The sequence below is a fragment of the Macrotis lagotis genome, chromosome 2 (genome assembly GCF_037893015.1).
Source record: "Macrotis lagotis isolate mMagLag1 chromosome 2, bilby.v1.9.chrom.fasta, whole genome shotgun sequence".
Classification (NCBI taxonomy): domain Eukaryota; kingdom Metazoa; phylum Chordata; class Mammalia; order Peramelemorphia; family Peramelidae; genus Macrotis; species Macrotis lagotis.
The window spans coordinates 94,808,505-94,833,481 of NC_133659.1; the positions used below are offsets into that span (position 1 = coordinate 94,808,505).

A 24,977-nucleotide genomic window follows, 5' to 3' on the forward strand; every position below is an offset into this window, starting at 1 on the left:
ACAATGAAAAGGAAATTTAAATAAACTAAGACTCTTTTGCACTCAACAGAATCAACAGAAGGGAATAGAATAATGTATACCAGAGAGCAAAGAAGCTCAAGTGGTGTTTTGCCTTACAAATCTGAATCTAAGCATTAATGAAAAAGATGGATGATCAATAAAAGTGTTTGAAACATTCTTAGAATGCCAAACCTTTACTTCTCAGACACCTGAGAAAAGGAAGGCAAACAAATACAGGAAACATCTTCATCCAGGAGCTCCCTATATCAATGAAATCACAGGTTCATTCTCTATTCCTATTTCATGACTATTACATATATTCCAGGCACTTGATTCCAATTTGATACTGAACTGACTGTGAAGATCAGTAAACCACAGGGACAGAGAAATAATGTATCTATCTCTTTTCCTTAGTTCACAAGGAGAATGCTCACCTAGCTTCTTTAATAGAAAATGCAAATTTATTTGTTTGCATTATACCATTTTCTAACTATTTGAACATTTATCATTCATTATCTAGTTCCTATAGGGATTGCTAAAATAAATAATCCAGTCTCTCAAAGAGTTTATAAACTTTCTTAGTTATTTTTAATCTCCTTTACTTAGGGGATAAAATGTGGTGAACACTTTCCTTGTAATCATATATGACTACACTTAACCTAGATAATTACATATACTATTAGCAAAGAAATAGCAAATTCATAATTGTCAAAATTATCAAAAATGAGCAAGACCATGGAGAAGAGTTGTAAGAATAAGAAGACATTGGATAGACTGAGATCTATATCAAAGAAAGTATTGACATCCATGTGATCATAGATTTACTGGGGTATTGGAGTAGCATGGGTACTTTTTGCCACTAAGGGTAACACAAGATAGCAACCATGGCTATTGCAAAAGACAAAAAAACAAAAACAAAAAGCAAAACACTTCACATATGTTCTGGCTTTTTACTTATATCATATATCATCTTCATGCTTGTAGGATGAATTTAAATCTTGAATCTTTCTCATGAAGTAATTAATTACAGGATATTTCTGGTTTTGGTTGATAATAATGTAATTCCAAAAGTTTTACTAAAAATCTGGGCAGCTAGATGGTGCCGTGAATTTCTATTCTACTGGTCTTAAAGTCAGGAAGATGGGAGTCCAAATCTGTCCTCATTCACTTGACTTACTACCTGTGTAATTTTGAACAAATCACTTAACCTTCCCATTCAGGACTATCTCCAGTTGTACTGATTCATATCTGCTCACTGAACCTAGATGACTCTGGAGGAAAAAGGGAGACTGGTGACTTAGCACAGCCCCTCCCTCACTAAAATCCAATTCATGTGCTTGTCATGGCATCACCTTCCTGATGTCATGGTCTAGAATAAAGAACAGAACATCTTTAAAAACCGAGTGGGATGTGTTTAGAGTTGGGGGGGGGAAGAGAGGAGATTCCTGGAAAGATGATACAGTATGTGTAATTTAATAAATAGTTCCCCCACCACAACTGGAGATGAATGAGAATAATTATGTTGCAAGGTGAGCTGAAAAAAGTCACAACAAAGAAATTCTTACCAAAAAAAAAAAACTCAGAAAAGTTCAATAGCCCTTGATTCACTCCACTTGCATCTATGTCACAGACTCTGGGCACCATGGTAGTCCAATGAAGCACAAAAGGACAATTACACCTTTAGGCAATGCCTTTAGGACTTAATCCCTTATGTGTATGTCATCCTCCCTTGCCAAGGAAGAAATCCTCCATTGCTAAAATGGTATAAAACCCTAAATCTGATAAGCTCTGAGACAGAGGAAAGTGAGAAGGGGGAGGACAGTACATAAATAAAGCAGCCTAGAACTTGAAAATAGAAGATTGTAGACAATGAAAAGATTCAGAAGTAGGGAATTTGTAATAATGAAAGAAAGGTGAATGGAAGAAGTAGCTGCAAAGACTTTTCAGAGTTTCTGCTCTACCCTCTCTATCTATAAACTTTTTTTTGCCTTAACTTCTGAGGTAATATACTCTTCTAGCAATCTCTTATTTTTCTATCCCATTTTCTGACTTCATTTTCTTATCTGTCCTCCTAAATATGGCTCAGCCCTTGAGTTTCTATTCTTTTCATTCTACTCCATTTTTGGAAATTATAGCCACTCAGAGCTTGAACTAGCCTATTTAAATGCACAGAAGTAGAGGGCAAAATAAAATCAAAGACTATCTAACAGTTAAGTGAGATTGGATCATGGAATATAAAAAAGGGAGGAAAAGAATAACTGAGTTTGGGAAAGGATTTAAGAAGCAGATTGTGGAGAGCTTTGGGTCTTTCTGTAACCAGCAGGTATTATTATAGACGACAAATTAGCTAAGGAATGCTTACCCTCTTCCCTTCTGAAAATTAAAAGGACTAGTTCTTCTTAGTTTCTTGTCAGTAGACTTGGCTTTGGGCATTATCTTACCTCTAATAACACCCTTACTTCCTTTCTTCCTTCTCCATTCACTCCCTTATGAAGCTATATAATCTTGCCTCATCTATCAGTATTTAAATCTACCTAGCTACAGGCAAAAACTCCACTTAACAGTTTTCAGTTGGAATACTTTGGTCCAAATCTAATTGCTTCCTTTGATCTTTTGAGAGGCTTTTTAAAACATTAGCACATCTCTGCTTATTAAAACAACATCTTATAGCTCTTGAGATAGTGCTCAGAGGAAAAAAAAATCCATAACAATTTTGCCAGAAATGAAGATCCCTGGCCTGTTTAAATTTTAGGAATTGGGGAGCTACTGTTTCTCCCTCCACATTTCCATTTTTTGCAGAAAAACATATCCACTCAAAATAAAAAAAAAATGAGATCAGGTCTTAATTTTATTCTACAGAAATAAAATTTTAAAATTCTATCAAAATAGTGAACAAGAAATTTAAAAGAACAAGAAAATATACCTAGGAATAAAAAATGTCTGTTATTTAGCAGACAATGGTAAAGTACAGAGAGAATCAGAGTTCCTTTTAATTCTAAAGTCCTTTGTTAAAAAGTACTTCCATCACTTCCCAGATAAATTCTTTCAAAAAACAGTAGTGAAAAGAAGCTTTCATTCAAAATCTCTTTGCAACTTCTTTTCATTAAAAGTGTTCTCCAATGCTGCTGTTTGTGCTTTTCCCACCCCACTGACCCTACATCATTCTCATATTTATCCAATGCAGCATAGTTCGCTGATCCCTGATTTAAAAGTTTCTACTGAGTTGAAAACTATCATTCTCTCTCTCTCTCTCTCTCTCTCTCTCTCTCTCTCTCTCTCTCTCTCTCTCTCTCTCTCTCTCTCTCTCTCTCTCTCCCCCCCTCTCCATTCTGGAATTGAATCAGAGCTGGTGGTCTCTGGACTGCTTTGGAAAGTAAATATTTCTTTCTGCAGGTATTGAGGTCAGAAAAATGCCCCTATTCTGATTGGTTCTAGTTATTTTCATGTGTTATTATTTAAAATTTAGTACCTCATTCTTCTGAATTATGAATACAAGAGGAGAAAATAGATTTACATTTTTTACTGCAGAAGTGTTTTTCATATTTACAATTACTTTGAAAAATGTAAAGTTGTATACATTTATTATCAGTTGTAACATGTATTCTTTGCATCTTTCAGAGGCAGAAAAAATAAATGAGGAAAAATAACATATACCTTAGTTGGATAGCCACTGGAAAGTTGATTCAAGAACAGGACAGATGCCTGTATAAGAAGGGAAACTCAATTATCCCAGATGTTTGATATAACTTTTTCATGTGTATTTTAAATTAGCCCTATATTTTTCTGATGTTCTGCCCCTATTTTATGCTATTCTTCCAAGACCCATTCTGTCACATTCAAAATTTTTGAGCCTTTGTAATACTTTATATCATCACAAAGTAAAAAGATTAGATAGCCCCATCCATTTCTAGAAACAGCACACTAAACAGTTCAGACTCATTTATCATATATCTTTGTAATATTTATTCACTAAATAGTAGATAATTCTCAAAAGATGTAACTTCATTTTCTTTCTCTACCTTCTTTAATATCATAGATCCTAATATAGTCAAATTAAAACATATATGCAAATACACACACTCATACACTCACTCTCGGATATTTCATAGGGAGAAATTGATGACATTTACAACTCAACAATGACATTTACAAATTCAATGACATTTATTCCTTTCAATAAAATTCTGATTGTCTCTTAAGTCATATAATAATCATAACTATAGTATTTGTGGGAGAGTCAAGAAATATATTTCCTGGACTAATAGGAATACAGGATAACTAGTAGATAAGCCTAATACTTTTCCAGAACCCATGCAATACAAGGAGATCAAGAGAAATATCAATGATATCCCAATAAGTATAATGGATCCTCTTTGAGAATCTCATGAACAAAAATCCTGGAGGATGAGAAAGTTGGACAGATTGCAAACAATCCCTGGTGATAAGACCATTAATCCATTGAAACACTGAATTAAACAAATTAAATAGCAAATTAAACAGATTTCACTTTATAACTTCTCTCTGTATTAAGGGTTGTTAGGGTGGTATTCATGTTTACAAATAAAATAGGAAGCATGTGGTTTACTCACTTTTACTAACCAATTTGCTCTCCACTGACTTTAACATTTTCCTCATACAAATAAAAGTTAAATAAAAGTAATTAAAACTCAAAAGGTTAAAAAATTGATTTTAAAAAGTTAGTATAAATTTGTTGGTCTATATCATTATAATAGAATGTTTGCTATAAATTTAAGATAGTTCTCTGAAGTAAATAATATGTGTGTATGCAATATTATATCAGCATGCTGAATACCTCCAGGTACTTGGATGACCCATTCAAATGGGCACTCCCAGTTACTTAAAAACAAAACTTAGAGAAGAAAACATGTGGGTGTTTTTCATAAGAACATTTTTTATCTCTAAACTTAAAATTTAATTCATTAATCTCAAGATTATTTTTGGAGAAACCAAGCCTGATAATCCAGGAATGCAAAGATGTTGAACATAACAGGATACTCCCCAATTTCTTGTACCAGACAGAGATAGAAAATTCATCTTCGAATATTTTTACTTAGTTAACCTATTTCTAGGACCATCACTAGGAGTCCATGACCTGGGGTCAATCATATTATGCACCAACCACCACAATCACGTGGGGCATTTTTTTAGCCAGAAAGTTATATTAAAATAATTAACTTGCAAAGAAAGGAGACTCAATCTATACAAGAATTTATTAGACATCTCTTATTGTCTAGGTATTAGAAGAGTTTCTGGGAATCTGAGTACATGTATGAAAGAGCCCCTTCACTCAAGGAGCTTGCACTAATGACAATCTACCAACTAAGCGGGATACATGGAAAGGGAAGAGGCCTTTCTATTGCCTTGCCTTAATGACTAAGGGCTTTTCAGTCTAATTAAATATATTGGAACCTCTATTATTTTCCTACCACAAGTCACTAAGAGCCACATACTCTTCTTTCCTTTAAACTCTATGTCCCTAACTGAAGAAGGGAAGGGACCTGCAGAGATGTTCCTAGTTTGCCAGACCCTAAAGATGGTTTTGTCTGTACCACTGATTTAAAATCCTATCTGTTATTAGTAGAGAGATTTGGAAATAAGATTGGATCATATAATTCTAATTAGATAAACAGAATACATAGACTCCATTTTACTTTCATTTAAAACTTATAAGAAACGACCTTTCCCATTATCCTGTTTACATGTTTCTTTAACTTCCCATAATCCTCTGCACCTGCTCAATATATACCTTCATTGCTTATTGATTTTCTTTGTTCCATTCCAATGATTACAGAAGCAAATTTGACTTGATGTGCATAACTCAACATGCCCAAATGGCAAGGGAAAAAGGCCACAGTAAAAAAAGCCAAGGCTTCATGATTAACTCATTATGTATGTCATGAGAGGGCAGATTTGGATTAAGCAAAAATGACATAAAATAGCTCATACTGGGTGATTGAAAAATTACAATTTGGTTAAGATTTGATTTTCTCACCCTTAACCTTCATCAAATTTATGGTTCCATGGCATGATGGTTGAGGGGATAAAGTTCTGAATTTGGAATCAGGGAATGCCTAGGCTCAAACCTAGCCTCAGATTCTTAATAGTTGTATAACTCTAAGGAAGTAATTTAACTTCTGTTTGCTCAAGTTTTCTCATCTGTAAAAACTGAAATGATAGTAATCACTTCCCTTGAAGATTTTTTTTTAGGGAGTAAATGAGAAAATAATTGTAAAGTACTTAGCAGAATGACTGGAATACAATGAAAGTTATGTAAAAATTAGCTAATATAATTATTTATCGATGTAAAGGAGCAACTGTTCTCCAGTTTATTTTGAAAAATTAACTTGGCCTCTAAGAAGTTAAGAGTTTTGCCCCGGGAAGTATGTAGAAGAGGCAGATCTTAAACCCAGTTCTTACTGACTCCCAGGCCAGCTCTCTATCCACTGCACGACACTGCTTCTTCTTCTTCACCCAAACCTAATTTAAGCAGTAGTTTAAATTACAACTTTTTAATATGCTTGGTCCAAACTATGCTCTTTCAAAGACCCATAGATCATGTGGTAATTGGAGAAAATTACTGAAGCTTAGGAAGATAAAAAAAGGAAAAAATACTAAATCATTTTCTTTCTCAAGGTGCATTTTTACAGGGAGGAGATAAGAATCACACACTTCTGTCCTCTTCCCTCCCTTTTCTTACATCATCAATATGCTTTCTGCCTGCCCTTTCACCTGAAAAAAGCAAGTTTGGATAAGAATAAATTAGAACAGAGTCAAAATTACAACACATTCAAGAAAATTAAAGGATCTCAGAAGCCCTAAAATGGTTTGGCTGAGTGTCTTTTTTTTCCCAGTCCTCTGCATTATCAATATGGCTCAAGGTAAGCTACTGAACTGGATTAACTTGAACAGCACAAAGTATTTATTGTATAAAATAATCTTGTAAAAAATAATTAGAGTTCAATTCTGAGTCAAATCAGATAAGACAAAAGAAGGGGGCTGGGGATGGGGAGAAGGAAGGGAAGGCAGTTCATCTTGAAGAAAGATCTATTTATCTCTATTCTTTTAGGATTACATACCTGAGAAGCAACAGTATTAGACATTTCAGAGATATTTCTTCTTTTGGACAATTTAGGGATTAATTAATATTCTGAAAGTAGTCAATATAAGAAATGAGGAAAGAGAAATGCATGCACCAAAAATTCTTCCTCAATATCTATTTTCTGGGCTTTTTTTAGTGATGATGATGATGATACCTTAGGATTTAAATAGCACTCTAAGGTTTGCCAAGTTCTTTGGAAATTATTTCATTTGATCATCACAATAACCTGAAGGGGAAGGTGCTATTATTAGTCTTATTCTGCAGAAGAGAAAACTGAGAAATAAAAGTTAAGTGACTTACCTAGGAACACAGTAAATGTGTTAGATCAGATTAGAACTTGAGTTTTCCTGATTGCAGATATAGTTCTTGTATTGTTCCATATTGTTTTCTTTTATTTTTATTTACTGAATTTTATTGATGACAAACAAAACTATCTGATTTTTGAAAATTTAGTTTTTCTAAATTGTCTTAAAACCATCAGCCAACACTAACATTTCCACATGCAGACAAAGAAATAGAAAGAGTTGTCTCTGAAACTTTGATGACATAATAGCTTAACAAGATCCATAACTCAGAAGACTACCAAAATATCTGAGTGAAACTGAAAAATTCAGGCAGATTACTGAATGACATTTCCTGGCAGGTATGAAAAGAAGTGTGAATGTGTTAAGTTTCCAATTCTGTACATTTTGATTGGCCCATTGCTTTAGTGTTGTAAAGAATCACTGACATTCCAAAATAATCCTTCCTATTCTCTTGCTCCCAATCTGATCTCATCATCCAATCCTTGGATATTATATTACTAGATATATGAAACTACTAAAGAGAAATTCCAGGATTTCTGGGCTTTGTGAACATATAAATAGCCCGACACACGCTACAGTGATGATTTTATTCCCAGCTTTACAATAGATCTATGTATAGACATGACCTGTGTTTTTTCACAGATATCCCACCAACACTTCAAAATCAACATGCCCCCAAAAGAGCACATTATATTTATCCCTAAGTCTGTTCCTAGTGCTGTTTTCCCCTAGTACCACCACTCACTCAAATTTTCTGTCTTTGAAATTATGTGTTATTCTTTCACTCTTCCTTTTCCATATAAATATATATATATGCATATATATATATATTGATTACTTGTTTTTTAATCAATTTTAGCTGTGTTCAATTCTTCATGACCCCTTTGGGGGTTTTCTTGACAAAGATATTGTAGCTTGCCTTTTTTCTTCTTCATATCATTTTACAGATGAGAAAATCAAGGTAAACAGGGTTAAATGACTTGCCAAGAGTCACACAACTAATAAGTGTCTGAGGCCAGATTTCAGCTCAGATCTTCCTGACTCCAGGTCCAGTATTGTATAAACTGTATCACCTAATTGCCCCTTGTATTGATTATCACATTTTGCCAATTCTACCCAGTTCTGTGTTGGTAGATATATACTTGGCTATCTTTACCAAAGAAAAAAAGCAAGCATAATGGAATTTTAAATTTAATCTGCAATACTAGTATTTTCTTATCTAGTTAATCAAAAAAGTATTAAACACAGTCCTGATTTGTTACTTAACAATTTCTAAGGTGCAAATGCTCATGCTGAAAATTTAATAAATCACCTCTTAGGAGCAGATATAAGCTGCCTCTAGTACATCTCCAGATTTCTACCACTCTATTACCTCCTAAACTATCTATTGCTCTCCATTATTACCCACTGTCATTTTTGGTGACAGAAGTTTTTAACGTGTGTGTGTGTGTGTGTGTGTGTGTGTGTGTGTGTGTGTGTGTGTGTGAGAGAGAGAGAGAGAGAGAGAGAGAGAGAGAGAGAGAGGGAGAGAGGGAGGGAGAGAGAGAGAAAGAGAGAAAGAGAAGTAAACTTTCTTGCCAGTCTCTGGATAAAGGTTTGTTACCTACATTCATCATCAAAGGAAATGCTAAAATTTCACTTAGAAGTTAGTGAAAATTAATATATATGTGTATATTTCCCATCAGTGTTCACAGATATCTGAAAATTATCAATCTATGAATTCTGTACTCCAGGTTATGATCAACTGACCCCTGTGCTTGTTCACACCCACTTGAATTATTTAGACCTATAAGGATAGTGTGTGAAATTTCAGCATTGTCACAATATCCACATTTTCTGTTACTGAAGTCCCTCCTTTGCTTGAGGACTATGGAACAGCTTCCTAAAGATTGCCTTTAAAATGCATATGATGTTCTAGTGTTCTCCTGTTAACCATTAGCAAAACTTTCTATTTGGTCCTTCCATCTCCATTCTCTCCCTCACTCCAATCCATCCTTTACACCGTTACCCAAAAAATCTTATTAATGAATTAATCTGATCATGCTTTTACTAGATTGAAAATAATTGTGAAGTTCTCTCAGTTGTTCAGCATCACACTCTGTAACAGCTCTTCCAGGTTTTCTCTCCTTAGCCATTGTTCCTGGCTCCCAACATTTCCTCACCCTCCCTTCTTTACTTCCAGAATATATATATGGCTTTCAACAATGTACTACAAGACACAATCTTCACAACTTTCTATAGTTCTTTCTGTGGAGTAGTTCTTTTTTTTTAGATTGTTGCAAGGCAAATAGGGTTAAGTGGCTTGCCCAAGGCCACACAGCTAGGTAATTATTAAGTGTCTGGGGCTGGATTTGAACCCAGGTACTCCTGACTCCGAGGCCGGTGCTTTATCCACTATGCCACCTAGCCGCCCCTGTGGAGTAGTTCTAATGGAACTTCAGGTGTTGTTTCAGATTGGTGGAGATCTTTCAATCAAATAGGTCCTTATGACAGTCTTGAAATCACACACACACACACACACACACATGATAGATAGATAGATAGATAGATAGATAGATAGATAAGAGATATATGGATATGTAACTTGTATTCTTGTAGTCCCAAATAGAAGACAGACCCCTCCCACCTCCCACCCTCCACCCCCACTTTCCAGGGTTTCATAACCTTGAGGATACAAAATATAGAACTGAAACAATGAGTCCAAGATAAAGAAGTACAGATAGGAAACCCATAGTAACACACAACTAAGAGATGAAGCTCCTTGCCCAAATGAACCAGCAGGCCGGGCTGAACTTCTACCCACTGTAGAACTGTCCTGTGTAATATCATCCATAATAACCTCTTATTTTTTTATAGAAGAGAGCAAAAATTGTGGACCTCCGCTCACCATTAAGAATGGAGATACAATAACTCTTTCTAAAAAAGAATACCCACCAGGGTCTTTTGTAGAGTACAAGTGCCAAATGTTCTACCTTCTGGAAGGACACAAGAAATCTTTTTGTGAAAATGGAACATGGACAGATGCACCCAGGTGTCTAGGTAAGTAGAATAAGCTTTAATTAAACATAAGAAGGAAATATTTTGAAGAGTATGTTTCTACATTAGTCATGTTGTGAAAAAAAGCAACAAAAATAAAGGAGAAATAAGCTTTAAAAAAGAAAGGAAAAGAAGCTATTGATCACAGATTTTAAGAAATAAATCATTTACTCTGATAGTTGTCTTATTCTCTGAACTTTCCATTTATCTAATCGAATGGATGAATAATGCAATAGAACTATTTTTATTTTTGATCCACCCAACTCCTATATAGAACTCCTTTGATGGAAATTCTCTTTTCTAATGCATATGAGCAACTTTTCTAAATCTTACAGTCAGTAGGTTACTACACATTTGAGAATTACCAGTGGTACTGACAAATTAAGTGACCGTTCCCAAGATCATTGAGCCTGTACTTGTCAGAGGCAATACTTGAATTTTCTGAATCCAAGACCAGTCCTGTCTTCACTATGCTCTGATGTCTCTTTGTAACTAAAATAAATCTCTTTACTTAAGGCACCAATTATTTAAAATTTTCCATTTATCATGTAAGATTCCTCTTGATTAGAAAGTTAAACATTAGTGAGATATCTTGGTATATATTTATTTGACACACCTACTCATTTTATTTACTATTGCTTGTTTTTTTTCCTTAACCTCATTTAACGTTTATTAACCCTATTAGTAGTTGCAATTTACAAGTAACATCAATACTTTAGCACTTCTTTAGTTATATGCAGCATTCCCTCTGGGCTAACTCCCTTAATTAATATAGGTACATGAGGGTGCTCAAAGACTGATACTACCACAGTGGTCTAGGGAAAAGCATTTGAGTAACTAGTCTTACTACTATAGCTATTGAATCTCTGCTATCATTTATAATCAATCAGTAGATAACTAGCTTTCAACAAAGGCATTTATTGGGGCAGCTAGGTGGCACAGTGGATAAAGCACCAGCCCTGGAGTCAGGAGTACCTGGGTTCAAATCCGGTCTCAGACACTTAGTAATTACCTAGCTGTGTGGCCTTGGGCAAGCCACTTAACCCCGTTTGCCTTGCAAAAAAAAACCTAAAGAAAAGTCATTTATTAATATAGTATAATATAAACAGTAGTTTAAAAATATGCCCCAAACCCTGGAGCACACCATCATACATATATATATATGCACAATATTTATAGGTAGATTAGGTTCAGACTTAAAAGTACAAAGTTATCAAGGAACATTTATAAACAGAGGAATACCTCAAAATTCATGTTCTTAGAAATAATTCTCTCTTTTTGTAGCATATTTACAATTTCCTTCAGGTATAGTTTTCTTCTAGGTGAGCAACTCAGTTGAAATCCAAGGAACTCTCTATTCATTGAACCCATCTCATATATTCCATGAGAGTATCATAATCCTGAAAGCTGTTTTGTTCTTAAATAGCTATCTTTCTGCATTCATCGATTCTTCTTGTGTTTCTCCACTTCTGTTAAAGATTATTTTCTTTGTGAGAAAGTGTGGTATAGTAGCAAAATATCTAGATTTGAGTCAGGAAATCTGAGTTCAGATTCTGATTCTTTCACCTAAGGGACCTTGAGCAAGTCATTTAAGCTTCCTAGACCTGTTTCTTCATCTGTAAAATGGGGTATTTGGACTACTTTGTCCCTAAGGTCACTTCCACAGATTTAGGACCTTTAAGAGTGACTACTACACTAGCACATCCTACTTTTGCTACTGCTACAAGTCTACAGACCTTTTGACACTCACAAGATTGACTAGATATTTCAAACTCAGAATGCTTATTCACTTGAGATCAAGAAAGAAAATCCACCAAACAGACAGCTATGACCATCAAAGATAGGTGAATGAAACTGACTGACCTTCCTCCATGTGGCTCTCAGGACCTATTTCAAAGAAATCCAAAAATCAATCAAAAAGAAGAAAAAGAGGAAAGGTGATGTTTTTGTATACCCACTGAATTCCAGTTAGAAAACTCTTCGTGATCACCCTTGCAAGCTCCTTGAGATAGAAATGATTCCCAACTTTACACAAGATGGAATAGTTCCAGGCAGGGAATTTCTGTACATATTCTGCATATCCCACCAGGAAGAACTAATCTTATACATATGTAAGACTAGGATACAAATAGTCACTAATGAGAAAACAAAACCTATAAAGTTAGTTTTTCTATAATTCAGACCTTTGTACTAATAGGGTTACAACTCTTCTCATTCCACAAAAGTCAAGTTCAAGATTTTGTGGAACATAAATTTTGATTTATACATAGTTGATCTGAATATAAGTGTTATTAAATGATTTACAAACCTCAGGAATGTATTCATTTATATGTTAGATGTTAGAGCCTATATACATTTATACACATGTGTATATACATACATGTATATTTGTATATATTATGTGAGTATAAACATATGTATATGTGCACATATCTTTTATAGAAGGATCTTGACAGACTTTATTTATTTATTTTTCATTCATATGCACATGTATATTTAAAATTTCCTTCTACCCTCCCTTCCCACACCACTCCTCTCAGCAGCAGTCAGGTTAGTTTTGCATATACACACTTTTTTATAAACATGCTAATAGATTAGTCATTTTAGGTAAGAGGGATTAGGATTGAAGAAAAGAGATACATAAGAGATACTTTTTTATAAAAGGTTCATCAGATTATGAAGGATTGTTTTTTAATTTTGTTTTATTTTTTCTTCCTCTAGATGGGCACACATATCTTTAGTACACCTTCCTTCTACTGGGTCCTGGGTCCTTGTCCACCTCTGACCCTGGGAAAAGGAAACTTCATTTATAATTGTCCCCAAAGATCAAATCTATCCTGACAATAATAGCCCAATTGCTGGTTGACTTGTAGATGTTTAAGGAGTGTCTAATTTATGAGGAAAAAGAAAATAAACTCTGGAGTCTTTTACAAATGCACCAACTTTTGATATATCAAAGTTAAATACAAATATTGGTGCAATTCCTTTGACAATAGGAACTACATCCTTGTATCAATCACTCTAGACTTTTCTAAGTGTTTTTCTCTCATCTTTTCTGAAAGAAATCTTTACTAATTCCCTTTTAATGCTAGTGCCATCCCTCTAAAATTACCTCTATTTTATCATGTATAGAGTTAGTACCTAATTAGATTGCATATTTTCTCCCTTAAGTAGATTCCCTTGTTAGACTCCCTTATTAGCAGGGACAGTTTTTGCCTTTTTTTGTAACCCCAGAATTTTGCATAGTGCCTGACACCAGAGAAGATTCCCAATAAATTTTTGACTTTTGATTAATTCAAGGATTAATATTCCCATTTTTATATGGAGAAATTGAAACACAGGGAAGCAAAATGGTCAGCTACACAACTAGTGTCAGAGACTGAATTTGAACCAAGGTATTCTAACTCCAATTTCAAAATTTGTTTCATAGCATTATGCTTTCTCTAAAGATTGGATCAAACAGGAAAAAACCAAATGAGCATTAGGAACAAATAGACATGTAGGAAATAAAGGGAAGGCATGCCCTTTTGAACTATTAGGAGAGTTTGCCTTATCAGAAACATTTTGAACTAGAAATGTATTTGACATGGTGGTAGCCTGTATTTGTAGACTTGAAAACTCTAATTATATCACACTTAAATTCTGAACTAAATCTATCTTTTCAGATCCATGTTATGTTACATTTGAGGAAATGGCAGAACAGAGATTCATTCCAAAAGGAAGGTCTAATAAAAGCATGTACCTGGAAGTAGGAGATTCCATTGAAATTCAGTGTTTATCAGGATACATACTTCAGTCAAAATTGGATTTCAAAGTGGAGTGCAAGAGAAATCAAACTGTGTATCCCAAATGTATAGGTGGGTGAAAATAAACTTTATCTTTCATGCCTAGACATCACTAGCAATCATTCCCTTCCATCATAGACAATGAAAAAACAGAGTAGTATTGTAGGAATTGCTATTCATTCCCTTGACTATGATAAACATAAGCATGCTTAGTTAGTTCAAATCATTTGGGAAGAATGTTTTTCAATAGTTGCATATCGTTTTCAATAAGATTGTTGAAAAGGTGCTATAGCTCATAAGACATCTTTCTATTTTCCTTTTTGTTTTGTTTTGAGAGACAGTCCAGCTACAAGATTGTAAATTGTCGCCAACAACTTCAGAATGTGTTTTGTCTACTTAGTAAAGAGCAGAGAAGTTAGAGATGGTACAGCTATTTGTTATCAGTATAAGATCAATTTTGAGCCTAAAATCACCAATGAAATAATTTGCAATCATGGAAAATATCAGCTGGAGCCAAATCTGTGAGTAGGGAGTTTAAGAAGCAACACACTCCTTATTTTCAAAGAATGAAGCTTTTTTTAAACTCTCCAAGTTTATTACTATTATTTAAATGATACAAATTTAAAATTAGAGAAATTTCTTGCACCTTTATATGAGTCTTGTTAGTGAATATGTTTCAGAAAACTATTAAAGGGAGCAATGAACTAGAATTTAAATTCCAGTTCCTGTTTTGCCTCTATCTTTGTGACTTCATAAAAATCACTTGACCTCTCTAGATCTCAAGTTACTTATCTGTAAAATGAGATGATTAAACCAGAATATACATTTACATTATAAATATTAGGAAAGTTTTGAAGATTCCCTTCTAAAAATAAAATTTTTGATTCATAATTTTACAAATTTTACAAAACATTAAATTTCAGTTAGAGGATTTTTTTTTCCAGGCAAGTTAACAAAATCATTGATGGGCTATGTAGGAGGCTCTGGACTCCACATTAAGAACCCTTGATTTAGATGATTTCTGAGGCTCCTTTCTGTGCTGAAACTCTAAGATTCCATGAAATAGGATTTTTGTAAATTGAATTTGTAAATTGAATATTTTCCTTCTCTTTGGAAGAAATACAGTTATCCCCCCCCAAAGACTTCTACATACTTTTCATGTAGATCTCTTCTCTGCTTGTGAATCTATTCAATCAGATTTATTTGAATGACCATATTTTTCACTTATCTCCCCATATCAAATTTCAATAAATTTCAAACAAAAGTATTTATTGTGAAGTTATTTCTAAAAAGTTTTAAAACTTACCTCTTGCTTGTATTCATTCTGATTTGTTTTTCATTAGTAAGCTAATAAAGCCAATTTTATTTAGACTTTATGGATTCAGACTTATCACTAAAGTGGAATGGATTAATTGCTCAACCATCTCAATGAACTCAGCTATCATAAGAGATATAGAGCTGAAAGAGCTTTTAGAGGCTATCTAGATAAAAATTCTTCATATTACAGAGAAAAAACTGCGATTCAAGAAAGACTACCATCATTCCAGTTTGACTTTGCACATTGTTGTGGCAAAAGACATTTGGACTGTCTAAGTTTTTTTCTTCTTTTACTTTTTATTAATATCATATTTTTAACATTATTAATAATAGTTAATGGTAGATAACATTTATTTAGTGTTTTAATGTGCGCAAAATGTTATCCCATGTTGTTTTATTTGACCATTTATTCCCAAACATATCCTTTCATTTTCTCTTCTCTACCAAGTCATCCAAAGGCACAAGTCTTAGAACTAAAAGGAAAAACAAAAGCAATCCAACAAAACTAATTCATAAATCAGATTTAATCATAATGTGAACCTCCTCATCTGTAGACCTTCATTTCCACAGTGAAGGGGTACAGAAATTTTTTTTCAACTTAGTCATTATAGTCATAAAACATTTTTGGTCTGAAGTTTACTCATTTGCCTTGTTGGAAATCATACTTATCATTTTCTTATTGATTCTTACTTCAATCCAGACTGACTTTGAATGTTATCTGGTTGTGTGGCATAAAAGCTACTTGTTAGGATTCAGGATACATTGATTATATCCCTATTACTTTTGTTGACTGTATGATTTTCAACAAGGGACTTACAATCCCAATACTTCATGTTTCAAAAGAGGGGGTGTAAATACTTAAACATGTATTAAATATCTACCATGCAGATATTTTAAAAGTAACATGCTGGGAGATGGAAATATAAAAACAAGACTGAAATAAAATTGACCTCCAAAGGATATGCAAAGGCAATTTACAGGTGAGGAGATCAAAGCAATCCATAGCCATATGAAAAATTGCTCTAAATCGTTAATTATTAGAGAAATGCAATTAAAGCTTCTCTGTGGTACCACCTCACACCTCTCAGACTGGCCAATATGACCAGAAAGGATAATGATCATTGTTGGAAGGGTTTGTGGGAAATCCGGGACACTATTACACTGTTGGTGGAGCTGTGAACTCATCCAACCTTTCTGGAGAGAAATTTGGAACTACGCCCAAAGGGAAACAAAAATGAGCATACCCTTTGACCCAGCAATACCACTACTGGGTATATACCCTGAAGAGATGATGAAAAAGGGTAAAAACATCACTTGTACAAAAATATTCATAGCAGCCCTGTTTGTGGTGGCAAAGAATTAGAAATCAAGTAAATGTCCTTCAATTGGGGAATGGCTTAGCAAACTGTGGTATATGTATGTCATGGAACATTATTGTTCTATTAGAAACCAGGAGGGATGGGAATTCAGGGAAGCCTGGAAGGATTTGCAAGGACTGTTGTTGAATGAGATGAGCAGAACCAGAAAAACACTATACACCCTAACAGCAACATGGGGGTGATGATCAACCTTGATGGACTTGCTCATTCCATCTGTGCAACAATCAGGGACAATTTGGGGCTGTCTGCAATGGAGAATCCCATCTGTATCCAGGTAAAGAACCATGGAGTTTGAACAAAATTCAAGGACTATTTCCTTTAATTTAGAAAAAAAACAGATATCTTATTGTCTGATCTTGTTATCTCTTATACTTTTTATTTCTTCCTTAAAGATATGATTTCTCTCTCAACACACTCAATTTGGATCAATGTATACCATGGAAACAAAGTAAAGACTGACAAATTGCTTTCAGGGGGGGGTAAGATTGGTGGGGAAAATTGTAAAACTCAAATAAAATCTTTAATAGAAAAAACTATATAATGGACCTCAAGGTTCTTATATACACATATTTACATATTTATATGCACAAATACATAAATATGTACATATTTGTATATGTGTATTTATGTATGCATGTATTTAGATGTGAGTATTTATACACATGTGATTGTATCAGTCGAGTGAACTCCAAATGAAAGGAAGCCTTCTACCAAAGCACAGAGGTACCTTCTCTGCAACTTATTCTCTTGGAGGGATTATATAAAGATATCCCATTTATGGTCTACTTCAATAGAATGCAAGCTCTCTCAGGGTATGAACTCTTTTAACTTTAAGCTGTGTCTCAGACATCAAAGACTATTAATACATGTTTGTTGACTGATTACTAATCTATTACTTTATCTTAGAAATTACTATCTAGTAAGCAATTTAATCTTTGACTATTAAGAAACCCACTGTGCCTGGGGTTAATTCTTCTGAAAATCATGTTTACAATTAATCCTTTCCAAGACAATGCATATTCTTTGTACTTTCACAAATCACAGAATTCAATGATGCTTTATCCTGGAATGCTTCAATCTTTTCATAACTATCACATATACTTCTATCTTTTTCAAAGTAAAAACATTCTTTTTTTTTTCCTTAGCAACAACAGGAGCAAAATGTAGAAAACCTCCAATTATTTCCCATGGAAATGTCATCAACTTCTTAGTAGAGGAATATTCTTCAGGATCAACAGTGCAATACAACTGTCAATCCTTTTATAAAATGGAGGGCTCCAGTCGAGTGACATGTCAAGATGGGAACTGGTCAGTCCCTCCATCATGTCTAGGTATGTTTGAAATAAAATTTTGGTGCATAGAGTCTCATTGATGTCAAACTCACATAGAAATAAGTAGCACTAAACCTTATAGGAATCCCTGCTGGTACATATTAATTTAGAAAACTACATTATCATTATTTGTGTTCTAGTTTATTCCTATCTATTTTGTTAAATATTTCCCAATTAAATTTCAACGTGGTTCTGACTGACCCTGGAGTAAAAAGAACATGTGATGAATCAGTAATCATGGAAGTCATCCCCATGATTTACTTTTTTGCTTATTTAATTTTTTTGCAAAATATATTAAATTCTTCAAAATACTCAATCCATATGTTACAGATTCCACCTTTCTTCTTTGTTTCATAGAACCATGCATAGTAACCTTAAAAGACTTAGATGAAAACAACATAAAAATGAAACAGACAGAGTCTGAAAAACAATATATTAAAACTGGAAGTACTATTGAATTTACTTGCAAGGATGGCTATCAGAAAGATTCACAAACATCACAATTTCAAGTACAATGTTCAAAAGGAAAGTTGCAGTACCCTAGATGTGTCTGTAAGTATTATTCATTTTCCCATCAAAATTTCCCCAATCATTGGATTTTGTAGGAAGAGATCTTAAACATAGGATACCTGAAACCTAAGAAATTCACCAGGAATATTAAATCGATCTCTCTTCTTTTATTTTCTTAAGTTTAAAATAGGTTGAGGGCAAACTATTAGAAATAATTTTCTGAGTATAAAGAATTTATTTTCTTATAATGCTAAGGTTATCATAGATGACAAAGTTGGTTGTTGTCCTTCATTCTCGAAGAAGACCAAAATGACATCACTTTATTAGAGTCAAGTTACAGTGTGTACAACTATGTTTGATCAGACCAACCTGAACTCAGAATGCTGTACTACAAGTCCCACATAAATAAGCCATGTAAACATAATGAATGGATTCTATAAATTTGTACATCTCACATTTCTTTTAAGTTACTTCAATTCTGCTTTGCTCATAGAACACAGCACCTTATTGGTTGCTGGGTGGTCCCTGCAAATTTCTTACTTGTCATACAATCAATTCCAAAGTTCTTCAGAGAGACCTTGAGAGTGTCTTTGTATAGTTTCTTCTGATCCCATGTGATCACTTACTTTATGTGAGTTTTCTGTAAAATAGTTTTTAGGCACATAAACATTTGGCATTTGAATAACATAGCAGACCCATCAGATTAGTGATCTCTGCAGTAGAGACTGAATGCTTGGCACTTTGGTTTAAGAAAACACCTCAGTCTCTGGTACTTAATAACATTGCTGAAGATATATTTAAAAAGCATGGGAGCAAAGTGCACAGTCTTATTTTATTCCATTGGTGACTGAGAAAGCATAAATGTATGGAAGAATGAAACCAGTCATGAAATTAATAAACAATTCTGATCAACTTCTCTGACCAACCAAATTTTGGTGGTACAGTAGATAATAGAGGGGTGGATTTGACATTAAGAAAGATCAAGAAATATTTCCTATAGGAAATGAAATTTTAGCTGGGACTTGAAAGAAGACAGGAGACAAAGAAGAGGTAAAGGATTCCGTTAATAGAGAACAACCAAGGAAAATAGCCAGAGACAAAAGAGAGAGTATCTTGTGAGAGGAACAACAAATAAGTCAGTGTCACTGGATTTAAGAGTAGTACATGGGGAACTGAAGTACAAGACTAGAAAGGTAGGAGGGCTTTAAATGATAAAAGACATTCTGTCCTCAAGTAGCTCTCCATCCTAGGAAGGAAATACCATGTAAACAACTGTGTACAAACAAGTTATATAAAGGACAAATGGGAAATAATCATCAAAGGGAAAAACAAACTTGAGAGTGATTAGGAAAAGTTTTCTGTGAGCATGTAGCAGGATTACAGTGGTATAATAAATCATTCACTTTAATATCAATGGTAATATTTTAAGTGATGATAGAAACCACATCAAAAAGGTGGTGACATTTTTGGCAATCTATTTTCCTGAGTTAACCATTTTATTATAGTAGATAGAGGATGCGGAACCCCACCATCTGTTGAAAATGGGGACATTATCACACCAGAGATGTCAGAATATACAACAGGATTTCTGGTGAAATACAGATGCCAAGACCATCACATCCTAAAAGGATCTAGCACAATTACATGCCAGTATGGAATGTGGACAGAACCCCCAACATGTAGAGGTATGCTCTAATCCATCCTTTGCAGGAAAAAAAATGAAAAGATTGATTTCTATTCACAGGTTTCTCACACATTCTAGGTGTGTGACCCTCAGAAAATTCATAAACCTCTCAATGTCCACTCAGTTCAACTCTTTGAAAACTAGAGGCTACAGATGAGTTAGTGATCTGCATCAATCAACCAGGCAAAAATCACAAACGCAAGCCTGGAACAAATCACTCATAGAAAATGATGTCAGAGCAATTTCCTCACATCAGTCATTTGATTAGGAGAGGGCAAACAACATTATATCCAATGAATAAATGATGAATCTGAAACACAGAGACTCTGGGAGAAGAACCAGGAAAATAATCCCTCTCTCCTAACTCAAATTTGAGCAGTTTGCACACTAGTCACTGTGGGACTAAAAAAAAAAGTTCTTTTCAAAATGATGAGTTTAAAGTCAAATGGAAATGCATTAGGAAGAAAAGTAATCAATTTTTTCCATCTATACTGCTTCTAGTAGTATATCAGATTTCTATGGAAAGTGGTCTTCCCTAGAATACACAGTTCACTGAATTAATTTCCATGAAATGGAAATGAAGGTGCTTTCCAAACTCTCCTCTGTTATGGTAGCATTCAACTTTGGCCTACAGTTTTGACTGACAACACTTGAGATGTGTCCAACACTTCCTTAAAAGTATCTTCTCTAGAGTTAATCTCTTTCCAAATTTTAATGAGCAAACTTTCATTACTTTCTTCATATCACTTTGTAAAGTCTTTGGCTGGAAACCATAGTGACAGCATCTAATGGTAGTCTAAATTATACTCCTTCAAAGAAAAACAGGGAATAATAGTATGGTATGATAGCTGGGATTTAGCATGGTCTATAAGGGCTTAGGGAAGGACTGGAAAAGGCACATGTCAAAATGGGGATTTGAAAGAATCTAGGAAGCATATGGACAGACTGAAAGGGAACAGATGCAATTGCCAAAAAAAACCCTTATATTGCATGTGTGCCTAAACTTCATAAATCTTTTAACTTTTTATTTATCTTTATTGATAGGAAGCCCAAAGAGCCTTTTCAGTGTTCACAATTGTAGGACAATTGTTTTGTTTTTACATTTGGGATTCTGCTTTCTGCCTCCATTAATGCTCACTTTGAATGTTTCATTCTGACATAGAGATAAGTCCTAGCACAGAAGGATAGAAAAATTCAAATGTTCATAGATATCAATAATATGATTTTTAGTTTTTGAGAATAAGCAACAAACAGTACATTATCAATATATACATATATATATGTAGCATTGTCATCAATGACAGTTTCATTTTATGGGTAACATTTACTATTTATTTTCCTAAATGCACTATTAATTTGGCAGAGAAAGATTACTGGTCCCTACCTTGTTCTACATCTATTGAATATAATGTCATTAAAATGCAAAAAAAAGTTAGAATATATACCAGGACTCCAGGACAGAGCAGGATTTGAGCCTACTTCCTTTCATATCTCCATTTTCCCTTTTTTACAGAGATTTCCCCATTTTTTTGGAGTTATATTTGTTATATTTTATTTTTATGAGGAATGGCACTTTGTGTAACAATGTCCTACTCTAACAACTCATTATAGCAGAAAGGTGATGTTAGTTATGGTGAAGGTGAGCCAGAAGTGCCATCAAATATCACCATCATAATTTTAGATTTTAAAAAATTGTATAATAAAAATGGTTTTGGAGAAAGAACAAGTAATGATACTCGGATTCTATGGTTCATTCTTTGGAAACTTTTTGGCTATTGCTATCCTGACTCAGGGAATATCATCATCAAAGATACTGTCATGTTAAAGGATGATGGAAGCTACATATAACTGACTGGTTGTCAAAATATTGATCACTTATTTCCCTGAATGTAGCACTTACTTTCAAGTATAGAATGTAGCATCCCACCATCTGTTGAAAATGGTGACATTAGATGAGCATTAGAGACTTTCCCAAAGCCACAATAGTAAATGACAAAGCTGGAACTGGAATTCAAATGCTATAACTCCAAGTCAAATGGGTTTCCCTTCCCCCACTATGCCATAGTTAATCCATTTTCATTTTCCTCATTTAACATTTTTCATAAATCTAGTTTGTTGAAGGGCATTTTGTTTAGGCTTTTTTGGATTTATTGAGAAATATTATAAATAATTTACTTTATAAGTGAAATATTTTTATGAACACATTAAGTATAGGATTTTTATATAGGTAATTTTTGGCTTTGGGGAAAATTTTTAATTAATTTACTCTAAATGATATAATTCAATGAAATACCTCACTAAATGTAGCTATCTTATATAACTTTTCCCCTTTTCAGATGTAGGATGTGGCGTGCCTCCAGAGTTTGAAAATGCTGATATTATTGGTTCTAAAAAACAGAGTTATCTGTCTGGAGAAGTAGTACACTATCAATGTCATGAAGGCTTTCAAAAGATGGGCTCAAACATCATAACATGCTCTGGAGGGAAATGGACTGGATCACCAAATTGTTACAGTGATTATGGATCTGGATATTTTAATTATTCAGATAATGCAGTGTATTATTATTATTATTAAGCAATTGATTAATGTCCCAAGAGCCACAAAACAAACCATTAATTATGTTTTCATAAAGCTGATCTCTTTAAACAGAAAAAAATACACAAAAAGTGTCTGAGCTGCATATATGCTACTAAAAAAGATCATTGACAAATCTAGGGATAGGTATCAGGCCTGTGATTTTATCAGTGGAGTAAACTCCAGATGAGAGGACTCCTATCAATGCAGGGAGACACTTTCTATGCAACTACACTCTTACAGAGCTGCCTAAAAGACTAAATTATTTGTCCAGGATTACATAGTCACTATTTGTCAGATGTAGGTCTTGAACCAAGGTCATTATGGTTTCAAAGATGGTGCCCTTCTTTTTTTATCATTAAATTTTATTTTTAAATTATTGAATAAAATAAGCATATCCATAACATAATACAATAAAAAGATAATTGAACATGAAAGTTCAAATCTGCTATGCAAAACTTTCTATTTCTATGCAACAATTTTTTTTCTTCCCTCCCCTCCAAGATGCCTCTTTAAAAAAAAAAATCATTTAAAAATGTATTTCCAGGGTAGCTAGGTGGCATAGTGGATAGAACATTGACCTTGGAATCAGGAAGACCTGAGTTCAAATTTAACCTCAGACGATACTTATTAGCTGTGAAACCTTGGGCAAATCACTTAACTCCATTGTCTTACCAAAAAAAAAATTATTTCCCTCTTGATTCTTTGTCTCTTTAGGTTAGGGGAAAGAGAGTAGTGCAAAGAAAAAGAATGTCTTTGAAAGGAACTTTTCCTCCAGTCTAAATTTACCTTATTTCAAGTTTTACACATTGTTCCTCCTCTTACTCTCTGGGGACAAACAGACTGGATCTAGTTCTATCAGGTGTCATCCTTTCAAATATTTGAAAACAGGTCTCATTTCTAAGCAAAACATCTTCAGCTTCTTCAACCAGTCCTTACGAGGCATGAACCCATGGTTATTTGTCATCATGAGTGACTTCCTCTCTATACTCTTCTTTCATAGCTGTCCCTCCTAAAATTAGATACCCAGACTAAACACAATATCACACATTGATCTCAAAAATCAGAATATGGTAAGTTTATTACTCTCCTATTCTTAGAAGACATGATCCTCTCAATATAGTTAAAGATTTTATTATCTTTTTTTGGCTACTATTTCAATAGAATGCATGCTCCTTGAGAACAGAAACTAGTTTGATTTTTATACCAGTTTGTTTTTTAACCTTAGTGGCTGGCATGTACCTGTCATATAGAGGAGTTGCTTAATAAATTCTTGCTAACTGATTAATTGGTTGATGTATTTTTTCAGGAATAAATGTAATGGGGTGTCTAGGTAGTGCAGTGGATAGAGCACCGAACCTGGAGTCAGGAGGACCTAAGTTCAAATCCAACCTCAGACACTTAAGAATTGCCTGGCTGTGTGACCTTGGACAAGTCACTTAACCCTATTGTCTTGTAAAGCCCCCCCCAAAAAAAGAAAGAAAGAAAGAAAGAAAGAAAGAAAGAAAGAAAGAAAGAAAGAAATGTAATGGAGGGAAAATAAATAGAAAACTAGAGTGGTGGGACAAAATGAAAGAGAGAAAAGAAGAGAGAGTTTTAATTACAATGGTATTTTTAAAAATAAATTAACAATTCAAAAGATTGTTTTAGTCAAATGTCACATGAAGTCTCAATAAAACAATGGTTACGGAAATGGAATTCTTTATCTCTCTGTCACTTTTAATGTTCCCTTTAGTTTGCCTTAGTATATGATGTATGATGTTGGGATATGGGTATCATCTTGGGAAAATGTAGAAATAATGATTTTAAGTCTTAAATAATGATTTTAAGTCTTAAATACATATCTCTAGAGTGGTTGAGAAAAAACAAAAAATACACAAAGTAGAATCAAGAAACTGAAAATCAATAATCAGTATAATTATCTAATCCATATTT

At 33.9% G+C, this 24,977-nt stretch overlaps 1 protein-coding gene across 1 annotated transcript in view; it reads left to right on the forward strand.

The window, feature by feature from the left end:
- The window catches only part of LOC141512916 (complement factor H-related protein 3-like), a 133,607-nt gene extending 109,069 nt beyond the window's left edge, over positions 1–24,538 (forward strand). Inside the window, exons 8-10 of the mRNA XM_074222278.1 lie at positions 18,631–18,825; positions 20,289–20,468; positions 22,804–24,538. Of these exons, the coding sequence (XP_074078379.1) occupies positions 18,631–18,825; positions 20,289–20,468; positions 22,804–23,042 (614 nt within the window). The 3' untranslated portion in view covers positions 23,043–24,538. The remainder of the gene's footprint in view (positions 1–18,630; positions 18,826–20,288; positions 20,469–22,803) is intronic.
- Positions 24,539–24,977: the final 439 nt, after the last annotated feature.